This window comes from Sceloporus occidentalis, unplaced genomic scaffold (assembly GCF_023333645.1).
Source record: "Sceloporus occidentalis isolate IW3139 unplaced genomic scaffold, rSceOcc1.0.p SCAF_3, whole genome shotgun sequence".
NCBI lineage: Eukaryota > Metazoa > Chordata > Lepidosauria > Squamata > Phrynosomatidae > Sceloporus > Sceloporus occidentalis.
In genome coordinates, this window is record NW_028316983.1 from 128528985 (window position 1) to 128553087 (window position 24103).

Consider the following 24103-nt stretch of genomic DNA (forward strand, 5'->3'; position numbering starts at 1 on the left):
GCCACTTCTTTCCTCACCAGATCGGGACCACGGCAACTACATGCCGCAGCCCCAATCTAGCCTTTCCATGGTGCAAAAAGGAGTCGCAAAAAGAGGCTCATATTTGCGCCACAGGAAGGGCACCATAGCTGCTGGTGCCATGGTATTTCAGTGCTCCTTTGGCGCTGCGTCATCTGGACGCAACACCAGAGGAATGCTGTGATACTGCTTGCCATGTGGTAGGATGTGCAGCATCATGCCAGCATGGGGTCAGTCTATGTGTTGTGCAGACACCACACCCCCATTCCACCCTGATGCCGGCCTTTATCGCTGGTCTGTCAAGGATGTTTGATCAACAGGGAAAGATAAAACAAAAAGGAGGTCTTGGAGCCAAAGACAGGCAAACAAGAAATTAAGTATTGGGTTGTTGTTGTTGTTAGGATATTTATTAATTAGGATGGAGCTTAGACTGCCTTTAGCAGGAGACCTGACAACCTCAGATTCAATAAAAATAAAAACAAATGTATATAAACGAAAGCCACTGGGCTCCATCTATCAGCAGTCCTGTAGAGAGTTTTTTTGAGAGGGAAACATAAAATAGGCAGGGGCTTTGTTGGCAAAACAGTACTGAGTGAGGAGGACCCACCCACCCTCATTCCTCAGTCTGCCCAGTAGCTTGGATGCTACATTACTTGCCGGCTGGGCTGGCTGTATGCAGGAGGTTCTCGTTGTGTGTGTGACTCACAGTTTGCTGACCTCTCTCATGCCCTCAGCCAGCATAGCAGTGCACTAAGGCAGATTACAGCAGTGCCTTGTCAGCCACAAATCCCTCCCCATTTTGGTGACTATCAGAATTCCTTCCTCTGGGAGAATTTCACTCTAGCTACAACGTGGTTATTGCACGCATTACTTGGTCTGTATTTTTCTTCACAGGGGAAGGGTGGGATTCCGAATGGCCAGCTTGACCTCCCAAGAAGAAACAGAAAGAGTGGGAGCTTATTTCTTGGTCCAGCAAAGATTGCAGATAATCCAGATAAATCAGTTTGATGACAGGACACAGCACAGGGCTTGCCTTTGTGAGAATGGAAGTGCTTTCCTCAGTTCTGTTGTCAGCCTTCTCAGTCTGGGAAAAGAGGTGTCTATGTGAGAGCAGTACAATTAGATGTGTGTGTGTGTGTGTGTGTGTACTGTGTGTGTGTGTGTTTAAGCAGCTTCTTGCATGAATGGGATGCTAGTAGTAGAAGCTAGACTAGAGGAAGGGTGGTTTAAATAGAGGCTATGAGATCCTTTTCATCTTTACAAGCTGGAGACAAGCATAGAAAGTCATGATGCAGCGTAAGGAACTCTGGGTGAAGCTACCTCTTCCCCATTGCCCTCATTGCTACTATAGAGGCTTTGTTGATGCCTTTCTCTACCATGCTTATTACTGCTTTCTTTGTTTCCCACAGATGGTAAACTGATAAAGGTCCTTCCTTCCCTGCCAAGGGGACATGCACCAACAATGCCATGTGGACTCTGACATTGCAGACTGGCTTTCTGTTATACATCTGGAGAGATATCAAGATACCTTCAAGCAGCATGGATATGGCTCAGTGAGAGATGTGATTTCTCTCAGTAAAGAGGACCTACAAAAGCTTGGCATCACTGCTACTGGCCATTGCAAAAGGATTCTGAATTTAGTAAAACATACCTGGTTGTTTGTGGGGAACAAAAGTGGACACATGGCAGGAGATACCCCCTACAAATCTGGCAAATATTCAGATTCCCTGGATGGGCCTAAAGTTGAAGAAAAGGATGATGTTGTCACAAATAAAGAAGTCATGGCAGAATCTGTTTCTGGCCCTGGGATTCGGCAAGACTCAACAGATCAGAGCCAACAGCCATTATCAAATAAGAAACCAGCTTCTCCAATGGCCAAGCCAATACCCAAACCCAGAACTGTGTTCCCTCATACACACCACACAGCCAAGCCAGAGCAGGCCTCGTTGTTGCCACCACAGATATCTGCACCTGTTGGTAAACCCACTTCTTTATTTGAACAAACTTTAGGAACATTTATTAGTCCGGAAGCGTTTGTTCCCGGTAAATATGCCACAAATGCTGAAAGTCTTGAGATTACAACAGAGCCCCAGGCAGGGATGGGAGGTAAAGTCCCAAGCGTCACTCTGCAACCTCAATGTGGGGAAAGAATGAATAACTCAGGATCTGCTCTGCAAATGACTAGTGAGGTCAAGAGTGTGGATGCAACTTCTTTTCCCCCCATCCCTCCATATTCCACCTGTCAGAGCCAGCCTTCAGACACCAGTCCATCACAGTTCTTTTCAACTGCTTCTAAAGTACAGAGAGAGCCCTTGTCACTTTCTCCTGCCCTTACCAACTCTACCTTTCCAGAGAATAGGAAAGAGATTGTGCCAGATGTTGCTGTACTGTTGTCAGCACCAACCAAAAATGGGGATGTAAAGGACTCTCCAAGGCACCAGCCTAGTACACAGCCTTCCAGAGCAGCCATGCAAAATGGGATTGTGGCCATAGAGAAGGAGGCCAAGTGAGTATATGAACTCTTTTTAACAATACAGTGTACCATCTTTCAGGAAGCCCCTAGAGGGAGCTTGGATAGAACATGAAAGGATGTTGTCTAGGTACAGTAATCACATATAATTTACATGTTAAGTTATGTACCCCACTTCCTTTAGAATTACTGAATGGATTCCTGTTACACCATAAAGCCATTGCTTCAGATTCAAAGGAGCTTATCCCATGGCTTACCAAATCGATTTACCTCTATCCATCTTAAAGTTTAATTTGGGTGGCATCTTAATGTTATCAGTTATTTTTGACCCTAAATTTGCCACCTGAATACATCCTGGGTGCATCCCCGCTTCCGGGAATGTTCATCACGGCTCTTTTCAGATCCAGGAGTTTTCCGGCTTAAGAAAATGGCCACCAGAGTGCTCCCGGAAGTGGGGATACACCCAGGATGTATTCAGGCAGCAAATTTGGCAGCAAAAACCTTCTGATAACAGCTGGATGCCACCTGAATTAAGCTTTAAACCGAATAGAGGTAAACTGATTTAGTAAGCCATGGGATAAGCTCCATTGATAGGTTTAGGATAGGGTGAAGAAAAGCTGTGGCTCCAGGAGTTGCACTTTATAAAATCAGCATGGTTTTACGTACAGGCATAATGTATTCACACATCCATGTGGTTCTCCTTCCTTACTGAAAAGAAAGCTGTCATTTCTTCTTATCTCCCAACAAGGAAATAAAAAAAAAATTCTCCCCCAGCAATTCTGATACAGATCACTCTTTCCTTTTTGCTTGCAGCAATCTCTATGGAGCTGGAGGAGGCATTCAATGGCAAAAGGTCAAGAGACCTATGGGGGGGTGGGTTCACATGGGCCATAATAAAGGCCTTTACATACCCTGAGGATACCATTTGCATTATTAATGCTCAGCATTCCACAAATGCTGTAAAATGTGCAAGAATAAGCAGTCTCGCCTATTCCTGGTAAGTTTGGCAGTAGAATAGCATGGAACCTGCAATACTTTGCATTCCAAGGGCAAGAGGTGTCTCTCTGTCTCATTTGGCCCCATTGTCAGAAAAAATCATGGTTGGGAAGTTCTAGGAAGCAGGGTCACACAGGAATAGAATTTCTGCTTACATGTTAACAGTGCAAGAGGCCTGAGAGCCTGAGGTGGTAAAGCTAGATTGCTTCTAAAAAGGGTGGTTGAAGACACTCTGTTTCATTGCCTTTCTCTGAATCCTACTTACATTTTCCTCTGTCTCTCATGTCTGCTTACAAAACTATTTTGCCTTTCTGCCTGGCAATTCATGTGCATTTTAGCACACTGTCTTAATATATTTTCCTAACGTATACATCTTGCATGAATATTTCCCATTGACCAAGCATATTTGTGTGCATTTGCTTAAAAGATGCTAATGTTTAGATGTGTGTATTCTGTATATTATTATTATTATTATTATTATTATTATTATTATTAACCTTTATTTATAAAGCGCTGTAAATTTACACAGCGCTGTACATACAATGTTTTTAATTGGACGGTATATAAATTGAAAAGAAAAGAAGAAGGGAAGAATGTAGTGCTTGTGGTTCTCTGCCAATGATGAGAAACTGAAAGAAGAACACTTTTATTAATAGACTGGACCATGGATCAGATAGATATATTTTCTAAAATATTAATTTGAACCATTTCCCCCATACCTAATTGTAGTATTTTAGGGAGTATATCCCCACAGGGCCATGCCCCATCCCAATAATTCGGATACTGTACTTTGGAATGGGACAGCTACAAATTAAAAGGAATTCCTACTGAGCTGTCTGAGCTGTTTTGAGTAAAGCCAATTGTCTGTAGTTGAGACTGACTGAAAAAAAGAAGTTGGAAGCATGAACTTTCATAGACTTAAGTCTACTTCCTCAAATGCATCTGGAGGAATGCATCTGAGGATGTAGACTGAAATCTATCAAAGCTCATGCTGCCAACTTCTTTCTTTCAGTTGGTCTCAAAGGTGCTACAAGATCTCTCTACATCCTGATTCTATAGACTAACATGGCTATGTCTTCTAATTCTATCTGTAGTTAGAAGTTCACAAATAGAGAAAAATGCCAGACCTAATATATTCACATTTGCTCAAATGATTTTTATCAATGTACTTTATTTTGAATTTTTGTTTTGTCCTTTGAGCAGCCTATAATTGACCAGAAAAAAAGGAAATGTATCTCCAACGAAGAAGAAAAAAAGAGCACATACATTTTCATAATATTTGCATATGCTAATTTATATGTATAGGTGCAAATGAGGAGATGGTATGTGTGACAATTTCTGAATATGAGGTACAGCTACTTCTCCAAGGTTTAGCATGAGAAGGAAAAGGAGAAACAGCATGGTTAGTGGTTTCAAGAATATGTGGTTTCCAAAATTTAGGCAAAGTTAAAAAGATACCTATAATATGCCACCCCTTTGGAATTTTCTCTCTTTATTCTTGCAGCTCCAAGGGACAGCTCTGCCAGGATCTAGACCACACACCACAAGGATCAGCCAGCAGTTCAGGTAAGAGAGAAGGCTGCAGGTATCTTGGATGCTAATAGGGTGGGACAGAAGGAAACAGACCTTTTATTTGATGTTGTTGTAGGAGCTGGGGAAGGCAAAGGTGCTATGCTTCCAGTGCAGGAATAGCCAGTAAAGAGCTTGGAAGAATTACATTTTGGACTACATCTACCAAAAAAACAAAAACAAACCCACCAACATGGCCACTGTGCTGCATGGGAGGATTCTAGGTATATAATCCAAAAATGATTCCCCCTCCCTCACAAGATCTGATCTGGTGTGATATTAAATTTAGCATATGATGGGTATGGGGAATAAATACATGAAAGTAGAGCGATTTCAAGCTTTTATGGATTTCCAAATTTGTAAGCTTCTGGCTGGGCAAGATACATCTCCCAGGAGAGCCCACTATAAACCTCCCTGTACAGCATGGTTATACTTCATGGACAAGTGTGGGACCGAAATATTGTAGGAATTCAGTGTTGTTAATAATGCCACTATACAACAAAAGTTGTTTGGGGGCCTTCCCACAGTTTGAACAGATAAGACTCAGGAGACCAAAGGTTAGATCTCCAGCAGTTTTCATTTTTACCAAGAAGCCTGTGTCACTTTAGTGCTTCTTACTATCTTTTCATCTCTGGGTTATATTCAGGTCCAGTTGAAGAGTCCATCAGCCCCTATTGTGAGAGCATGTTTGGACACTTTTGGTCTTCTCAGGTGAGAATGGTGGGCACCATTTTTTTCCCCTATGTTGCTTCCTTTCTCTCAAGCAGATCAACTCTCCAAAGTTTTTGAGTCACTCAAAGAGCTTGTGTATAAACAAAAAGAAGTAAATAAACAAAGCAAATCCTAACCACAGATTAGTCTGTGGTGTTTCAAGAAGCTGTGACCATCACGCAGAAAGAGATCTTGGTATTATTGTGATTGCACATGGAAAGTGTCATTTCATTATTTAGGGGCTGGGGCCTTCAGTGCTGGAGGAGGAGCAGGAAATGGTATCCCCCACTCACCTAAGCAGCTTATCACTTGGGTAAATAAGCTGTCTTAGCTCTTCTGGCTTCAATTCTGGATCCGGGATGCCCCTGCATGTTATCATAGCTAAATCACCACCAAATCTAGGGGGGATGCTGCCGCCTGGATGTATCCCAGGTCAAAGCCTCACTCAGCTGGCTATTTTTTTTAGTCTGAAGCCCCCTGACTTTAAAAAAGCACTGAACCAGGGTGCATCCAGGTGGCAGCATCCAGCCTAGATGGTTGGTGATTTAGCTATGATAACATCTGGAGGCGTCCCGGATCCAGAATTGAAGCTGGAAGAGGTAAACCAGCTTATTTGCCCAAGCAATAAGCTCCTTAATTTAGGTATGGAGGATCTAAAGCCAGCCCAGTTATTTTGGCACTTGTGCTGGGAAACCTGACAAGCCTTTCACGGCAGTAGCAGATAACAATTTTCTGGCCTTTCATGATATTTCACAATCTGCTTCCTGAGGAAACTACCTCACTCTGCCTAATTATAAAATAGGGGGAGTACATCCGCAGGCCACATAGAGCCCCCAAGATCATATATGTGGCCCTCAAGGATCCTTACATTGCTTCACACAAACAAAAATGAGGGGGGGGGTAATTTTTGCCCCCAAATGGCCAGTATCTTCCCCAAGCCTCTGGAGGGACTCCTGTTATCTGTTGACCACATTTTGGGGGATTTTTACCACCCCAACTTTTGGGCTCACACAGGCCTTACTTCAAATAGAAACTGAATAAGTACATTTAATTTCCTGTTGGGGGCAAAAATAATTCAGCCCTCCACATTTTGGAAGGTGAGGCAGAGAGAGTGACAATGGAAGGTGCAGCCTTTCAGGATCCTGTGGAGGTCTAAGTATAGCCTTAACCCCTGGTTCCTGTCCATCTCTTTTGTAAAGCTAGTCCTATTTGGGGCAATGAATAAAGGAAATTAAACTTTAGCAGTTACTAGATTGTTATTGCTGTTACTACTGCTGTTGCTGGCCATGGCCAAGACTGTCACACCCTGTTCATGAATTGTGGAGACATTTTCCCAGTTGCTTTTGGAAACATAAAGCTAGACTAAGTGGACTCCAGCAAAGCAATTTAATCAGCATCCATTAGTGCACTACGCCTAGAGTGCTGTAGCTTGTTTATTTGCTGGCCACGTGAAAACAGTGAATGCTTCAGCTTCTAAGCATTCTGTTAACATTCTTTCAGAGTGCAGCTTCCCTTGAATGTCAGGAATATGAAGAGGTGCCAGAATGTGCATCAAACCAGAGAGAAGGAGCACCTACGTAAGTGGTTGTAATTACTCTTCCATCTTTGCTTCTTTTCTGTAATACACAAAAGAGAAATGTGGCTGAATAGGAGCAGGGACTTTGAAGAGCAAAAACTGAGAAGGCAGTTTATATCCTTGCTATAAGAAAGACAGTGTGATGTACTGCTTTGAGCATTGGATTACGATTCACTCCTTTCCACACCGAGGAGATCAGTGTTTGATTCCCAGTTCAGCCATGGAAACCCACTTGGTGACCTTGGGTGAGTCATATACTCTCAGCCAGGAAAACCAGGCATCCTTCTTTTCCAGGATATGTCCTACATTTCAACTTTATGTCCAGGAGTAATTTCAAAATGTCCTCCATTTTGAACATGACCAAGAAGCATGGATTTACATTTATATTAGTAATTTTAGCTTTTATTTTGTAATGTCCTACGTTTTTCTTGAATGTTTGATATTTTGCGGCGCGTTGCCCTCCTTTGCAGTTATAACATCTGGTCACCCTGCTCCCAGCCCCAGAAAACACCATGATAAGTTCACCTTAGCGTTGACATAAGTTGGAAATAACTTGAAGTCACACAGCAACAATAATAGGTCACAAAGATGCTGCTCACAAAGGCAGAGTGAGGTGATGGTACAGTTCAGCACTCCTGGCAGTTGCCTGTCTTTCATATAAAACTTAGAGCTCCTCCAAATAGGGTAAGAATATTGCTGGAAGTTGTGGTATTTGTTGCTATAGGTCTTCATTTAAAAAAAATCTAAACAATGTTTCTGGTCTCTCATACAATTTTCAAGCAATTCTCAATACCAGATGCAATAGTTTATTCCAGAACCCAAGCAGGTTACTTTTTAATTCCCAGAGGTAGCAGGAATCAAAAGTCTAATCTTTGCCTTTCTCTCCTTTTTGTTTTTTCAAAAACCAACTTTTTAGAAGATTATCACACTGCCTTTTCTCCCAACCTCGGTGAGGGCTGAAACTTTCTAAAAAGTGGTGTTATCACACACGTCTGTGTCCAGTCCTGTACTTTGCAAAGAACGGGAAGGTCCGAATTGGGTACGGGATGCCAAGATTGGGTTCGAGATGCCTCCAGACTGGGCACGGAGATGTGCGATAACACCTGCTTTTAAAACATTTCAACCCACGCTGTGATCATTTTTTTGGAGTTATAGTGTAGCAATAAAATGACAGTTGTGTACTATAACACTATGAGCCTTATCACATGGGACACTCTTCCACTGTAATTCCATGGCATTAAAAAAGCGGGATGGCATTCTTACCTCCCACACCTTCAGTCCCAAACCAGAATTAAAGCACTGTTAATGTCCAAAACTCATCACACTGCAATTTCCTGCCTTCCCCATTTCTACTCTACCTCCCTCTCCACTGCTCAGTTCCCAAGGAATGGCTGCTTTGGGAAGGAGCCAGAGGAGGAGAGAGAGAAAAACGAAGGAAGGGGTGTGTTTGTATGTCTGTGTGTTTGAGTGAGTGAGACAGTCTGTCTCTCTGGTGTGTGGGAGAGACTGTGTGTGTGTGTGTGTGTGAAGAGAGAGAGAGAGAGAAGCACTGCAGGGACAGAAGAGGACTTTACAAAGCTGGAAGGGGACTGGATCTCCCAACAAAACTGGCAGGAAAGCATGAACTTTTCACACTGCAAATCATACAGAACAGCAGTGATGAGGGAAGTCATTAACAAATTTTTCATGTGAATAAAAAGACTCTTTTACTACAGTCACCATAGTACAGTTCACTGTACAGTTCAACCACCCAACAGTAACAACATCATGCAGGAGAGGGGAAGTGAACCATGCAGTCAACATGTTGTCATGTTGCTTTGGTGCAATAAGGGCCTATAATTGTAAGAAGAAAAAGTGAGAGAAGATAGAATTTGTCCTTCTGATCATAGGGTTACTGCATCAAACCACACATACATTTTTAAAAACCTTTGGAAGAGCTTTAGAGCATATTCAATAAATCAGTATATACAGCATCCAAAAAGATTGGAATGAACATACACACAAGTTAAAACGATCGCCAAAGCTTAAGGATGTGCACAAGTTCTTTAAACCAATCTGAAAGACCTCTTAGATGGGCAATTGTTGGTGGCTAGGAGACCATATTAGCCCCCCTAGGTGACCTTGGAGAGCCACTCTCACACCCACATCCACATCCCAAAAATCAAAAAAAGTTTTGCTTCCACATGCTGCCATGTTTTATCACTGACCCCATCATTTTATGCCCAGGAGAAGCTTACTTAAAAAAACAGGAAATTATATTGTGTTTTGTTTTGTTTTGTTTCTTTGAAAATCACTTCCAAATTACTTCCCATTTTAAGAAAAGGCCTTTCCTAGGAAAAACCACTGTACCTCCTGGAGACTATTTTTAATGTTATCCCTGTAAGTCTGCATGCAGCCAATGCCATAGAGGCAAAAAGGGAATTGCAGCATCAACCATTGCTGCCCGATTGGTATGGAAAGGGAGTGATGTGGTAAAATGAAGAATTTAAAGGAAGCAAGAGACAAAGCCTTATGCTGGAGGGCGGGGGGGGGGGGGACACCTACAATTCTATTCATGGTCCTTTTTTCTCTTCCTATCATCCATGTAAAGGGTATTTTGAAGAGAAAAAGGTGTGAAAATGGCTGTTTTACTAGGAGACACTCTTGCTATCCAGAAGGATGGGTGACTCCCTGCTTCAGTGGAAGAAAGACTGATTTGTTTGGTTTTTGTTGGGCTCATTTTGCCTCACTAAACACCCCTGTCACCCATTATTTCAGGAGCAGGAGCTCCAGAACAGAAGACAAGAGCCAATCTGCTAAGAAGGAGACTGCCCTCAACAGCTGCATTGACCAGAATGAGAATGAGGGCTATTCTACAGTGGAGGCTCCGTGGGGTCAAGGCTCTCCATTCAGACTCTCCAACCACCTGTATCCAGATGAGATTTTAGATGACTTGACCATCTCCCCCTATGCCAGCTATACCTCACTGTCAGAGCGGCCATCCACTGTGCTCAACGGCTGGTTAGACAAGCTCTCCCCACAGGGGTAGGTGACTAGCTAGTAGGGAGTAGAGTACAGAGGAACATGGTTGGGCCCTAAGTAAAAATGAATAATTTGTTCACTTAGCAATCATGTATTGACCTTTTGCTCAAAGCAATTCACACCATTAAAGTATCAATTAAAATAGAGGAAATCAGACAAGGTAAAACCACTCACTACAAAGGACCATACCGCACTACATTGTTATAGCGTTATTAATCCACATATACTGCTATGTCTGCTTCCTATGGACCCCTAGGATTTGCAGTTTATGGAAGGGCATTTAGACTTCTCGGTCAAAGAGCTCCTTGGTATTGCTGTTGTTAACATTTATTTATAGAGTGCTGTAGGCTTTGCACAGCGCTTTACATGATAAAAATCAAAATAAAATAAGAATCAAAAGCCTATCAAATGGTGCACAAATCTAAAACAACAAACTACAAACCCCAGAATGGCACAGGTGGCTGCACTGCAGTAGAAGTTGAATAATGGCACTATAATGGTGTAGTATGGTACAATATTGTCCAAAGACTGAAACAGGGACAGCAGCAGAAAGTTGATACTTTTGTTTTAGCACTTGATCAATGAAACAGTCCTGCTTTATTCTTAAAAGGAGAAATTATGAGGGTCACACTTGCCTAGAAGCTGGGATTTCAGGTCTGACACTCTTCCCACTTCAAGAGTAGGCTGTGGTCCCTCTGTGAAAGAATTGCACGCTGCTGATAATCAGAGTGTGGTTGCACACTTTAATCATTAAATTGATTCACTAAAGTGTTAGTAGAATGATTAGTAGGAGCAAATTCCAGGCAGGTGTTAGAAACATAGGCCATTTATTCTTTCTGATAATATTTTGGTTATATGTAGAAAATAGAAAAAAATATACATTTAAAGATGGGCTTTCCTTCCTATGTGAATGTATGTAATGAACACATACACACCCTGCCCCAACATTTATTCCAAGAAGAGGAGGCCATCTGGAATGGAGAAACTAGAAGAGCTAGGGTATTTTCCCTGTCTACTGCCCCCCCCCCCCATGCTTTCCATCAAATTACTGTCAACTTTGCCTAGGAAGAGTGATCATTATATATGTTTCTGCGTAACACGTACATAGGTGCTCATACTGTAACAGTTTTGCTTTCTTACATCCACATTTTCTGAATTATGTTAAATTCAAATCAAAATCAAATTTACTCTCACTCATCCCTACCTGCAAGACACTCTGTTCAAGGCTTGAAACTGTTCTGATGAATCATAGAATCATAGAATCGTAGAGTTGGAAGAGACCACAAGGGCCATCCAGTCCAACCCCCTGCCATGCAGGTGATGATGAGCCTTAGAGATAGTTTCCAGGACTGGATCCTCCTGGTGTCAGAACTGGATTTGTTCCTCAGCTGTCCTTCCACAAGTGCTTTCTATGCAGAGGAATTTTTGGGTTGCAGAATATGAACTCAATGGGCTCTCCTTTCGTTCTTGATAGGAATTATGTCTTCCAGCGACGCTTTGTTAGATTCGATGGAAAAAACATCATGTATTTTAACAACGAGAAGGTGAGAACAGAATTCTTCTTACTAAACACTGCATGTTTGGGGAGGCTAAAGAGATTTGTGGCCCAGAGAGAAGAAAGGGAACTAGGAAAGTGGATTAAGTTTTTAAAAAAAAGGGGGGGGGGACTGCCTAGTGGGGAGACAAGGCATGACAATAGAAAGTAGATCCTCAGCTTTGGGCCTGCAAACATGGCTTGAGTGCATGAACCTTTGCTGCCTCTGTGTATTTCTGAGAGTTTTTTGTCACCTCACCCCCAAGAAAAAAGAGGTAAAACTAGATTATCAGTTCAGTCAGTCTCAAAGTTCAGTGTGGAAACATCAAAGCTAAACCCATTGCTTGCTTGGCTTCCTTCAGGAGCCATATCCTAAAGGAATGATTCCTCTCTCCATCATTGACATGGTGCGTTCCACCAAGGACAACAAATTCCAGGTCGTCACTAAGCACAGGATCTTTGTCTTCCGAACTGAAAATGAGGGTGAGAAATCCCATCCTGAATCAATCAATCCCTCCCTCTTCACTCTTTTGGCCTGCAGCACCATTCTTTCTTCCCTCATTCATTATTCTCTCTTTTTTTCCTATTCACTTTGTGCCATATTCTTTGTTTGCAAAGGTGGGAAAGTTCAGGGAAATCACTTTTCCTTGAGGGTCTACACATAATGTTTCTGCCAGCTCTGGTCAGAAATAATTTTCTGAAGTGTCCTGCAGCCCTCTCACCTTTTACTATTGCTCCCGGCAGCCCAGCGAGATGAATGGTGCAACACCCTGCAGCAGAAGGTGACTGAGCAACGGCTGCTTTGTTCCCAGCCATGCCTCAGCAGCAGTAACAGCCGTTTTCAGAAGTTTGGCTACTTGGAAATGAAGGGCTACAAGTCCAAGCTCTTTGTGGTGCTTATCCTGGCAGAGATGTGGCTGTACAAAAGTGAGCAGGTGAATGCCAAAGCCTTTCAGCAGTTCTTTCTCCCTCCTCAGGAATGCACACCTGATGCTATACCCTATGAAAGAGGAGTCATGAGCCCTGTGTTTCTCCTACTTTTCAGATTTGAAAAGCTGGAAGAAAATGTCTTTTTTTTCATACTTGTTTTCTTTCTTTTTTATATGCCCACCACTGGCCTGAAATCACCCTGACCATTTACAGTCCCCATTTTGCTGCAAGACCATGTCTTTTTTTTTTCATTCTTGTTTTCTTTCTTTTTTATATATATTCTTTTATTTTTTTACACTGGGGCGGGTTACAGACTGCCGCTTTGCGGCGGTCTGCCGCCACCACCGTTTTCTCCATGTGGGAGCCGCAGCAGCCACACCGCGCGGCTCCCGCACGGACCGAAAAAGAAGCTCCAAAATGGAGCTTCTTTAAGCGGCGCCTCTATGACGTTGCGAGGCGCCAGGGGCGCACTTGCGACATCATAGACACCGCAACACGTGCGGACACACAGTGTCCGATACGTAAATATGGCGGCGGCCGTGTGGAACGGCCGCCGCCATATTGTACGTACAGAATACGTACTAGGGTTAGGGGGGTGCGGAAGCACCGCCCCTTCCTAACCCTAGTACATATTCATTACGTACTAAGTGGCGGTGTGTAACCCGCCTGGGGTTTCCTTCTGGGGAGAATCAGAAAGGAGACAGACCCTTTCTCCTTCATTCTAGGAATAACGCTCCTGTATATAGCTCTGACTTATCACTCACCTTTTTAAACCGGCTCCAGCCTTCCGGGTCCAACCTTCCAGGCTGGAGCTGGGACGGGGGATGAAGGTCGGGTTTATCACTCACTAAATTGCCGCCGGCCACCATCAACCCAGGTCCAAGTCGGGTCCCAGCAACACTCCACCTGCACTTCTTAGAAGCCAGAAGCTTTCCAACTTCTAAAAAGTGCTGGCAGAGTGTGGCTGGGACCCGGCTTGGACCTGGGCTAATGGTAGCCAGCGGTTTGGCAGCAATTTAGTGAACAATAACCCCCACCTTCATCCTGTGTCTTGGCTCCAGCCCAGGAGACTTGAGCCCGTTTAACGGTGAGTGATAAGCTACTAATAATGGAATATGATCAGGAGTATATCCACACTGGCCTGAAATCACCCTGACCATTTACAGTCCCCGTTTGGCTGCAAGACCATAGCCAGTATCAGATTCTGACGTTTCTTTCTTCACCATTTCCACTCCTTACATCCTCCCCCATTTCTTAGTGGAAAAGAGAAATTGTATTTTCCCAATGTTTTCCTGAGGAGTTTGGGCGAGGGGGTGGGGAGTGGTGAGCTTGTATCTAATGGGGGCATCATTGTGGCTATGAGTTGAAATCAAATCATTCTTGCCCACTTATCTTCTCCAGTTCTTCAAGATGGGTGTTGCCATCTGCCTGATTGAGATGCATGGCACCACCATTCGAGAAGCCAAAGGCCGCAGCTTTGAGCTCATCACTCCATTCAAGATCTTCAGGTAATACTCCAGAAATTACAAGACAGTAAGTGGAGTACTGTTAGATGCTAGGCAAGACCAGCCTCAAGGGTTGGCATGTCTAGAGTTTTTATTACCACTAGCCCAAGAAGCTGAGCCGAGGTACCTAGGAGCCATGGAATAAACATAGTGTAAGGAATTTGTGTTTTCTTGCCCCTGCAAGGCTTTCTTTCAATTGAGAAATGGGAGTACTCTCCCAAGAGGCCCCTGTGGCATCACAAGAGCAGCAGTGGACCATGCAGGTCTTTTAGCTCTGCTGGCTTCTTGGGGCACAAGAGAGTCATGTTCCACTGCTGCTTGGCACTTCTCCTACCCAAAAATGGGAGATCCCTGCACTGGTCAGGCTAGCTTCCACTGCCACTAGTGAAGAAGTCCTGAAAGAAGCTGAAGGGCAAGCTGCTGAGGCTCCTTGCAAGGCAATATAGTTTCTGCTCCAGTCACTCTTCACATCAGGAAATGAGAGCTTGTACCAGAGGCCCTGGAGTCATTAGGTCACGGAAACACTTGGGAGGAGTAGAGGAGCAACTCTTAACAAACCCAAGGGAGCTAGATATTCTCCTCAATAAAAAAGAGCTTGCTCCAGGGACCTCTGTTTAATTCTCTCAAAGAAGCAAAGTGACTCATGTTATGGCCCCCTTCAGAGACATTGGGGGGGGGGGGGGTGTTGGTGATAGAGAGGGTGCTAGAAGGAAGTTCTGGTGGGGAGCTAGGATATCCTGTGGCTGAGAAGACCACAAAAATGTGCAGCCATCCTGGATGATGGAACACCACATATTCAGGTTTATTGTCTCAAGACACAGCAAGGGATGGGAACAGTGAGAGGCAGTGCAGAGAGACTGCGTGGAGTACTGGAGTCAGATCTTCAGATTTTTAATGTGCAAATATACATACACACATTAGTCATCCACACTGTTTGAAAAATAACAGCTGGAGATTTGTGGTATTATGACCATACAGTCAGCATGTTCAGGGCATATTTTGGCTATGAGCATGTAACACAAGCAGATACATTCTATCAATATGTATCAACCTGTAGAAAAAGCATTCACATAATCTGTCAAAAATAAAAATTACAAAAAAGAGAGAGAAAGAGAGAGAAAGCTGCTTGCAAGAGGGGAGGCATGTTCCGCTCACTGCCCTCCCTCTGACCTAAATCCCTCCCTTGAACTTGACCCGATCATGACCGGAGCCAAGTTCACATTTGACAGCAGCAGGGAAGAAACGGGTTTTCCTAAAAGACATGGGAAATAATCCACTTCCAGAAAAACCGTTCCAAGGGGGATTTGCCCTGGATCGAGTGTGACCCTAATTCTGATGTGTTTAAACCGGTGCCAATGGGAACTTCCGACTTTTAATCCGGGTTACAAATCGGTACAAAGGGTAACACAAAACAATGACCAGAGAGTGTTTATGACTTTGAAGCATGTTTGCTGTTTGTATTCCCTCAGTTTTGTTGCTGAGTCTGAACGAGAGAAGCGGGATTGGATGGAGGTCTTGCAGAACTCAATTGCAGAGACACTGTATGATTATGAGGTGGCTGAGAAGATCTGGTCTAACAAAGCAAACAGATTCTGTGCTGACTGTCACGCCCTAAGCCCTGACTGGGCCTCCATCAACTTGTGTGTGGTGATCTGCAAGCAGTGTGCAGGCAAGTGCCTGCATGTGCCTAGGATGCAAGAATGGAGATGGTGGGAAGTGGCTGATGGGCCAATGTTAAGTATTCTGGAATGAGAAACAGATGCAAAATATCAGACCGCTTTGGGAGCTTCCATGTTACCCAATGGAATGTCTCTGATGGGAACAGCCTTCTCACTCATGTACCATAGAGTTTTCGTTGGTAATTATGAAGTGAATGAGTATCCGTGTGTGAAGAGCTGGGGTTCAAGGGGTGTTTCCATGTCTACTGCAGATGTTTGGAGGCAGCTGGATCATTCACTTGCCATAAAAAGTTTATGCTCACAACCTCACTCCTTCCACAGGTCAGCACCGAAGCCTAGGTTCCAGCATATCCAAGGTTCAGAGTCTGAAACTGGACACAAGTATTTGGAGCAATGAGATGGTTCAGGTATGTACCATGTCTCCAAGGAGATTGGGAAATTGTAGGTTACATATCCAAAGCTGCAGGAATTCAAGAGGTGGGGAAAGAAAGGACTGGGGAGGACAGTTTTGAATTTGACTCCTTGGGGTGCAAAAGCTCACTTGAGATGCAAGTTCACTTTACTTTTCTTTTCTTTTTTGGCCTGCTCTGGAAATATGGAGAGCAGGCCTCCTCCAAATATCAAAAGAGTTTTAATATCAACAGAGTTTTGTGGCACATTAAATATGAACAAATTTTATTTGTCATAAGCTTCCATAAGCTCCCATCTACTTCACCAACTGCTTGTCATCCATCTTTTGGAGATGGTGCCAAGTCACCACATCTCTCTTTCCTAAAGCTGTTCATCATGCTCGGGAATGAACAAGTGAACAAATTTTGGGAGGCACAGCTCCCACCTTCTGAGGCCTTGTACCCTGATGCCAACAATGAGCAGAGACGAAACTTTATCACTTCCAAATACCGCTATGGACGCTACCGTATGCCGCATCCACATTACAGCAGCCAGGAAAACATTTTGCAGGTATAATCACAATACAGGAATCAGGCAGAACAATAAACGGGTATATTCTGAAATGTGCCTTCTTGTGCACTGCCCCCTTCTCAGTCTTGGACTTGTACAAGCAGGAGAGGAGAGGCTATTCCCTATCCTGTGACTATATTGTTGCCAGACAGAGGCTATCTGTAGGCCTCTTGGCATAACTTTCCCACTTACTTTGCGAAGCTCCGTTAACTGTCATCTTGCTCTCAGGCTCTTTGTACAGCTGTTTCTGGGCCTGGACTGCTGAAGACAATGTTGCAGTTTTTTGCAACCACCATGGAAGCAGAGATGGGATGTTGTGACGCCACTTTGAAAGCCAAGTCTTGGTGCAACAATGGCCAGGGTCAACAAGGGAGCTCCCCAGGTAACTTTTACTCTCTTTCTCTGTCTATTTATCTCTTTACTTACGAAATGGGAGAATAACTCTTTCTTTGACCATACGCTTTTAATTGTATCACATCTTTTCTGACTGATAGTCCAACATTTTATTTCTATAGAGAGTTTTCTGACATCTGCTTGATTCAGCAGGAAATCCTATAAGTCCCAAATGACCCTTTGTGTGTTTTTGAATTTACATCACAGTCTACAACTCGGAAGATACTCATTTTCATTTCCATCACGCCCCAGCTCTACCCGCAGGGCAACATGATGCTGAATGCTGCACCACATGGTGCACAGCATCACAGCGCTCCTCTGGCACTTCATCCGCCAGATGCAGCACTGAAGGAGCACTGTAAAGCCACGGTGCCATGGCTATTGTGCCTCTGTTTTTGCAGCTCCTATTTGCAGCCTGGAAAGACCAGATTGGGGCCGTAGCGTGGGGTTGCCATGGCCCTGAACTGGCTGTAAAAGGGGCAGCTGGAGGCTGCCCCTTGCGAGGCTGTTTGTACAACCCCTAAGTCAGTTTTCCTTGTTACTGAATTTCCACCCAGTACTACAGAACATACTACTGGTGTTTTCGTACTTACTTGCCTCATTCTCAAAATCCCTTCAGTTAAGGCAAGTAGGGAAAACAAAGGTTCCAGCATTGTAAGTTCTGGGTTTTTTCTTATTTAAAAAATGGACAGCTGCTTATGTAATAATTTGGATTGTAGTTTGTATGATCTACTTAATGAAGTCTACAAATGTGCCAAATGTCAAAGTGACCAAATAAAGGTCACTGATACAGCAAATTCTAAGGTACTGAACTAACACGCTTACTTCAGTTTTTAAATAGGCTTGCCATAATCTGTTAGCAAAGCTGGGTAAACAATAATGATACTCTTTAATCACTTATCAAGAGGACAGTATTCATAAGTTTGTAAAGTTGAAATAGGCATGGTTCCTCCACCCCATCTCTGCATCTGAGGGATTTGCAGATTTGTTGTTGTTTCGCAGTTAGTCTGTATCTGTTAGTACAGACCCTATGGTCTAGTTTGGTCACCTGAGGTTCCAAATTTGTAGAGAAGAGAATTGTATTAATAGGCAGAAATTACATCAACATTCCTCTGAAGTAATTATAAACACTGGAACTTTAGAATATTTGATATACAGAAATAAACATGTCACTTTTGTACAGTTTTTAAGTACTTAATTTACTTAACTCATGTAACAAGCAATAGCAATAGCAAGTACATTTCTATACCATTTATCAGTGCATTTCAGAACTCCCTAAGCAGTTTACAAAGTATAAGCTAATTGCCCCCAAGAAGCTGGGTACTCTGGATGCAGGGCTGAGCCGACCCTGAGCCCCTGGCTGGTATTGAACTCACAACCTTATGGTTTGTGAGTGAGTGGCCGCAGTACAGGCATTTAACACTGCACCATCAAGGCTCTTTCTCACTCTAGGCACATCTTACGTCACATTGGAACATTATATTTGTCTTAGGAAACATCGCTAAGAGGCAGTCATATAGATGCAGACTGATAACAAGTTAAACATCTTACGTAGCACTGTAACACAGTCATCTGTTGAGGCAATCTATAAATTTCAAACAGTAATTCACCTGCATTTAATGATATATATTTTTTAAAAAAACACCTATTATTATTATTCAGCTAATAGCGCAACTATAACTAATATTATGAAGTGTGGTAATTTTCTTAGGAATAGCATAGGAGGCAGCAGCTTTGCAGCTGTACATCATTGGAGGCAGTTGCAAACTGCTTACCTTCTCTTTCTTTTAGAGTAGCTTTTACACTATCTCAAGTGCCTTCTATCTTTCCATCTCTACCTAACAAGACTTCTGTTAAAGGCCACTACTCATCCAGTACCAATCCTGTAAGACTGTAATGGTCACCATTATTCTGGCCACCTGTCATCAGATGATTACAAGGCTAAAGTACATCTGTTCAAAGTCTTAATTTTTTTACCCATTACAACACTGGGCTCATTTACTAGGCTCCTGTCAAAGTCATTATTTTCTGGATCTAACTTGTCATCTATTTTTTTTCCTCCACTGGACCTTTCTGCTATATCTTTTATTTATAGTTAAGTGTCTGAACACCCAAAATTGACTTCATCATGTGCTCATTATCTCTATGAAAACAGTGGTCACAGAGTAAACTTATGTCTTTGTTTCTTCCTAATATACAAACTTTAAGGCCTTGATATTTGCAAAATATGTAACAAATACAGTGTTCATCCTATAATAAATTTCTGAGCTGCAGTCCAAACATTATTATTAAACCCTATAGTAGCAATCTGATGGCCAGGTTATACTGTGCATGCTGAGTTTTATTCTGAAGCTAAAGTGTTGTCAGTTCTCCATTGTTCACCAAGTGAGCCATCTAGTGGATTCTTTTGAACAATGTGTATTTCTTTCATTCTGACGTGAGATTTCACAGGACCAAATTAAAGCATTACTTTAAGGGTGTCACAAGCAACTATAACCCTGCCTCCCATTTCTCCAAAATAAATGCAGGGGATCCCATACTAACTGAGGCCTTGGTGTGGGCCTTGGGGAACTTTAGCCATTTGGCCTACACTGTAGTCCTGATCCTAATCAAATACCCTCCACCTGCACAGAAGGATCATTTGACAATACAGAAGTATTAGGCTTATCCCATGGCACTTAGAGAAACGAAAATGGAACAGAACAGGGGGGAAATGTGTGTTAACGCACGGGAGAACACCGGTGATGCCGCCAGCAGTCTCCAAACCATTCCTCAGCCATTCCTGGAAGCTGATTTTTGAAGGAGGATTTTGAACTGTTCTTCAAAATTAGCTGCCATGGAACGGTGGGCAATGGTTTGAGGACTCCTGGAGTCATCAGCAGCGTTCTCCTGTGTGGTAACATGCATTTCCCCCCGTTCCATTCCATTCTCGTTCCTCCAAGTGCCATGTGATAAGCTTATATATGAGGAGAAGGGAGATCCAAAGGGGTAAAGCCTCCTGCCTCCTCATTAGGGTCCCTATACAGGTCACATCCGATAACCTTATTTTAGTGCAATGTTTTGTGCAATTTAGTTCTAAGGGATGAAGGGCTCAGAAGTACAAAGGCCACAGTTCTTCCTTTCTGTGTCACAGGAAGGAACCCTTGTGCCGCTATCTTTCTGAAAGCAGAAAGCAAGCATGGGACTCATTCCCTGCTGTTTCTTTCAATGTGATAAGAAAAGAAAGTTCAGGAAGCAAGCCACATGCTGGCTTCAGAAGGAAAGTGGCAATAGAACATGAGGAAGGCACACAAGGTGTGCGCTCAGAGCAAAGATGGAGAAGATTTTCCATTGCCACCCCATCCCACCTGCATCGTCTCCCTTTGGCCTGTCCCAATCATATTGTAATTGGAAGTCTGCACTAGAGAAGCATGACTGAAGCCAGAGAAGAGAAAGAGTGATGTATATAATAAGCAGATGACAAAAAGATTGTTCATTCTTTACTTTAAGCTGGGCATGCCCAAAGGAGTTTCCTAGCATTCTGATCTGGATATGCAGCCATTACACACTACCCAAATATAATGCTAAGATTCCACTTTAACTGCCACAGAAACATGCTATGGAATCCTGGGATGTAGATAGCCACCTGGCATTGTTACAGAGTACAGAGGTAATGGGGGGAATCCAGGGCAATTCTGGAGCCAGAATACTCTGGGAGCAGCCCGGAGTATTCTGGCTGGTGTTGATAAGGCCCATGATACGGATTTTTAGGCTGGAATGTTTGTAGATGAGACAAGTCGGGGATGCTTTGATTGTGATTTCCTGCATGGCAGGGGGTTGGACTGCATGGTCCTTGTGGTCTCTTCCAACTCTATGATTCTAAGTTATAAATCATCCTGGAAAAGACAACATGAAGTTTGTACATTTGACAGGCAATCTTGGTGTGGAGGAACTGAGTCTAGAAGGAGTCTACAATGAGGTCACACAAGCAATTGCTCATTGTGGGTATCTGTACAAGGCCCCAGCCATGACAAAACTCACTGTGATCAAGAAGAGCAGAGAAGGTAAGTGTCACATATGGATAGGGATTACTACTTAAGAGTAGTGGATTAATTACTTTGGTTGATAGTCTCCCTCCCCCCTGCCATAGAATTTCAGAGAGTCTGGTGCTCACTTGAGAAGTTTTTCCTCTTCTATGAGACGGACAAGAGCTCTGAACCAGTGGTGAAGATAGAAATGGCAGATGTGATTTCACTTGGTGTGAACAGAACAGATGTGCTGGCGAACCCTGGTTCCTCAGACAGGTATGTAAAAATACAACATGGCCATTCTCTCCCTGTCTTTATTTTCCTTTCTTTCTTATTTAAGTTATCTCTCAAATTGATCCCTGCTGAAGTGAGGTCACATTTATGCACCTGGCGAGAGTGTCACACAGTGAGTTAACACTACACTGTTGAACAAGAGAGAGCCGTGTGGCAGTCTGACAGTATAGCCAGTGCACAACACAAGTTACAAAGGCTTTGCCAAAAACCATGCATCTTTTGCTCTCTAGGTGGAAGAATACCTGACAACCGTAACAGTTTCATGTTCCTGCTTGATATTGATATGACACCATTAAATTCTGAAGTGCTTTGACCCACTTTATTGAACAGCCACTGTTGTAGCCACAATGAAGAGTGAATCATTACACTTCCTGTTTCTCACAAAGAGAACTAAGAAGAGATCATAGTTAGCTGAAAGGACAGATCATACAATCTTATTATAGCAAAAACAATAGTGTATCTAGTGGAACATGAAAGACTAACAGATTCTGTTTGGCATATATTTTTGTGGACTGAAACCTACTTTATCATATTCATCTAATTAATTAATCTGTACCATAACTGTATCCTATTTCATTTATTTGTTTGTTTATTTAAGGGATTTATATCCTGCCCTTCTCCCAAAATGGGATTGAAGGTAGATTACAATAATTTTAAAAGCCAGAATGAAAACTTTCAATACAAAGGTTAACAAAAGTAATTAAATATTACTAATATTAAAATATAAGTTTAAAATGGCATAATTAATATAATAATAATAATAATAATAATAATAATAAACTTTATTTGTATTTTCTGCCTCTCCCAATGGATTGAAGCGGGATTACAACCATAATACAATAATAACATCTAAAATGTTTACAATAAAACAATAACAATAACATCATTTAAAAATATAATTCAAGCAATAAAATCATCATCTAAAATACTCAGTAATGACCAGAAGTGGGAGTTTTTATTTGTTCTTTAACAGTAAAACCAGTATAAAAAACCCCCACCAAATGTGTATGAAAATTTATGCCAAATAAAACTTGTTAGTCTTCAAGCTGTCATGTTATTTGTTGTTTAAGATACTTCTTCAACAGATTAATGCAGTTACCTCTCTGGAAATCACATTCTGACTCTTCATCATCCTCTTTTGGGAACATTTCTGGCTTTTCAGTATTTGGTGCCATATGCGTGTGTGTGTGTGTGCGCGCACGCACACACACACTCTTAATGTAAGATGAAGATAGCTGCAGCATTTTTAAAGATTTTGGACCACTTAATCCAGTCTCTTGCATAGATTTCTGTTTAAAAGGTAACTATCTCTCTTGTTATTGTTAACTGCCCTCATGTCAACCATGACTCATGGTGAACCTGTGGATGAGACATCCCCAAGATGCCCTGTCCTCCATTACCCTGGTTAGTTCATGCAAGTTCATGCCTGTGACCTCTGTGATTGAGTCTATGCATTTGGCATGTTGCTTTCCTCTCTTTCTACTACCCTCTACCATTCCTAGCATTATAGTCTTTTCTAGTGAGTCACTCCTTCTTATTATGTATCTGAAGTATGACAGCCTCAGTTTGATAATTTTTGCTTCCGAGGAGATTTCATGCTTGATCTGTTAAAGGACCCATTTATTTGTCTTTTTTTGGCTGTCCATGGTATCCTCAGCACTCTTCTCCAACACCGCACCTCAAATGTGTTGATTTTTTTTTTCTGTCTGCGTTCTCCACTGTCCATCTGTCACATCCATACATGATAGGGAATACAATGACTTGGACAATTGTGACTTTAGTATTCAGATGTATATCTTTACTCTTCAGTGCTTTTTTCTAGTTCTTTCATAGCTGCCCTTCCCATTCCTAGTCGTCTTCTTATTTCTTGACAGCAGTCACCGTTCCGATCAGTGCTTAGTCCTAGGTACGGAAACATTTTAATTATTTTCATTTTTTCCTTCTCTAGGTTGAATTTAGGTATTTCTTCTGTGGTCATTATTTTTGTTTTCTTTATGTTCAACATTAAGCCTGCCATTGCACTTTCACCCTTGACCTTACTTAGTAATGCTCCAAGTCTGTGATGTTTTCCATAGTGGGGAACTAAAGTCAGATCTTTCTGCTTCATGGTATGCATTCCTGCTACTAATTCCTGCTCTAATGTTATTTTGCATTAGTGTAACCTAGAAAATCCTTGTGTTATTTACTGAAAAAGGATGCTTTTATTTTAATTAAATCCTGGAAGATTCCTCTTTGGTTGTATTCCAGGCGATGGTCAGCTTTATTTTTTTTAAGTAGTTGCTGGGGATGGTGAATTAATTTGGAATGTATTGCTCATATTAAAGTAGATGAGAAAATTAGCAAATCAGCAGACTAGTTTCATGTTCAGAAGCAGTACACCTCTGAATGGTTGTTGTCAGGAACTACAAGAGACTCTTTAGTTCATAATATGTTTGTGGAC

The 24103-nt window shown here is 42.5% G+C and overlaps 1 protein-coding gene across 1 annotated transcript in view; it reads left to right on the plus strand.

The window, feature by feature from the left end:
* ARAP3 (ArfGAP with RhoGAP domain, ankyrin repeat and PH domain 3) overlaps positions 1-24103 on the plus strand; it is a 58872-nt gene that overhangs the window by 1534 nt on the left and 33235 nt on the right. The window contains exons 2-16 of the mRNA XM_089516171.1: positions 1428-2524; positions 4989-5050; positions 5700-5764; positions 7265-7341; positions 10098-10364; positions 11836-11905; positions 12258-12378; positions 12640-12830; positions 14227-14333; positions 15800-15999; positions 16331-16416; positions 16787-16969; positions 17198-17351; positions 21274-21405; positions 21492-21645. Of these exons, the coding sequence (XP_089372297.1) occupies positions 1470-2524; positions 4989-5050; positions 5700-5764; positions 7265-7341; positions 10098-10364; positions 11836-11905; positions 12258-12378; positions 12640-12830; positions 14227-14333; positions 15800-15999; positions 16331-16416; positions 16787-16969; positions 17198-17351; positions 21274-21405; positions 21492-21645 (2924 nt within the window). The 5' untranslated portion in view covers positions 1428-1469. The remainder of the gene's footprint in view (positions 1-1427; positions 2525-4988; positions 5051-5699; positions 5765-7264; positions 7342-10097; positions 10365-11835; positions 11906-12257; positions 12379-12639; positions 12831-14226; positions 14334-15799; positions 16000-16330; positions 16417-16786; positions 16970-17197; positions 17352-21273; positions 21406-21491; positions 21646-24103) is intronic.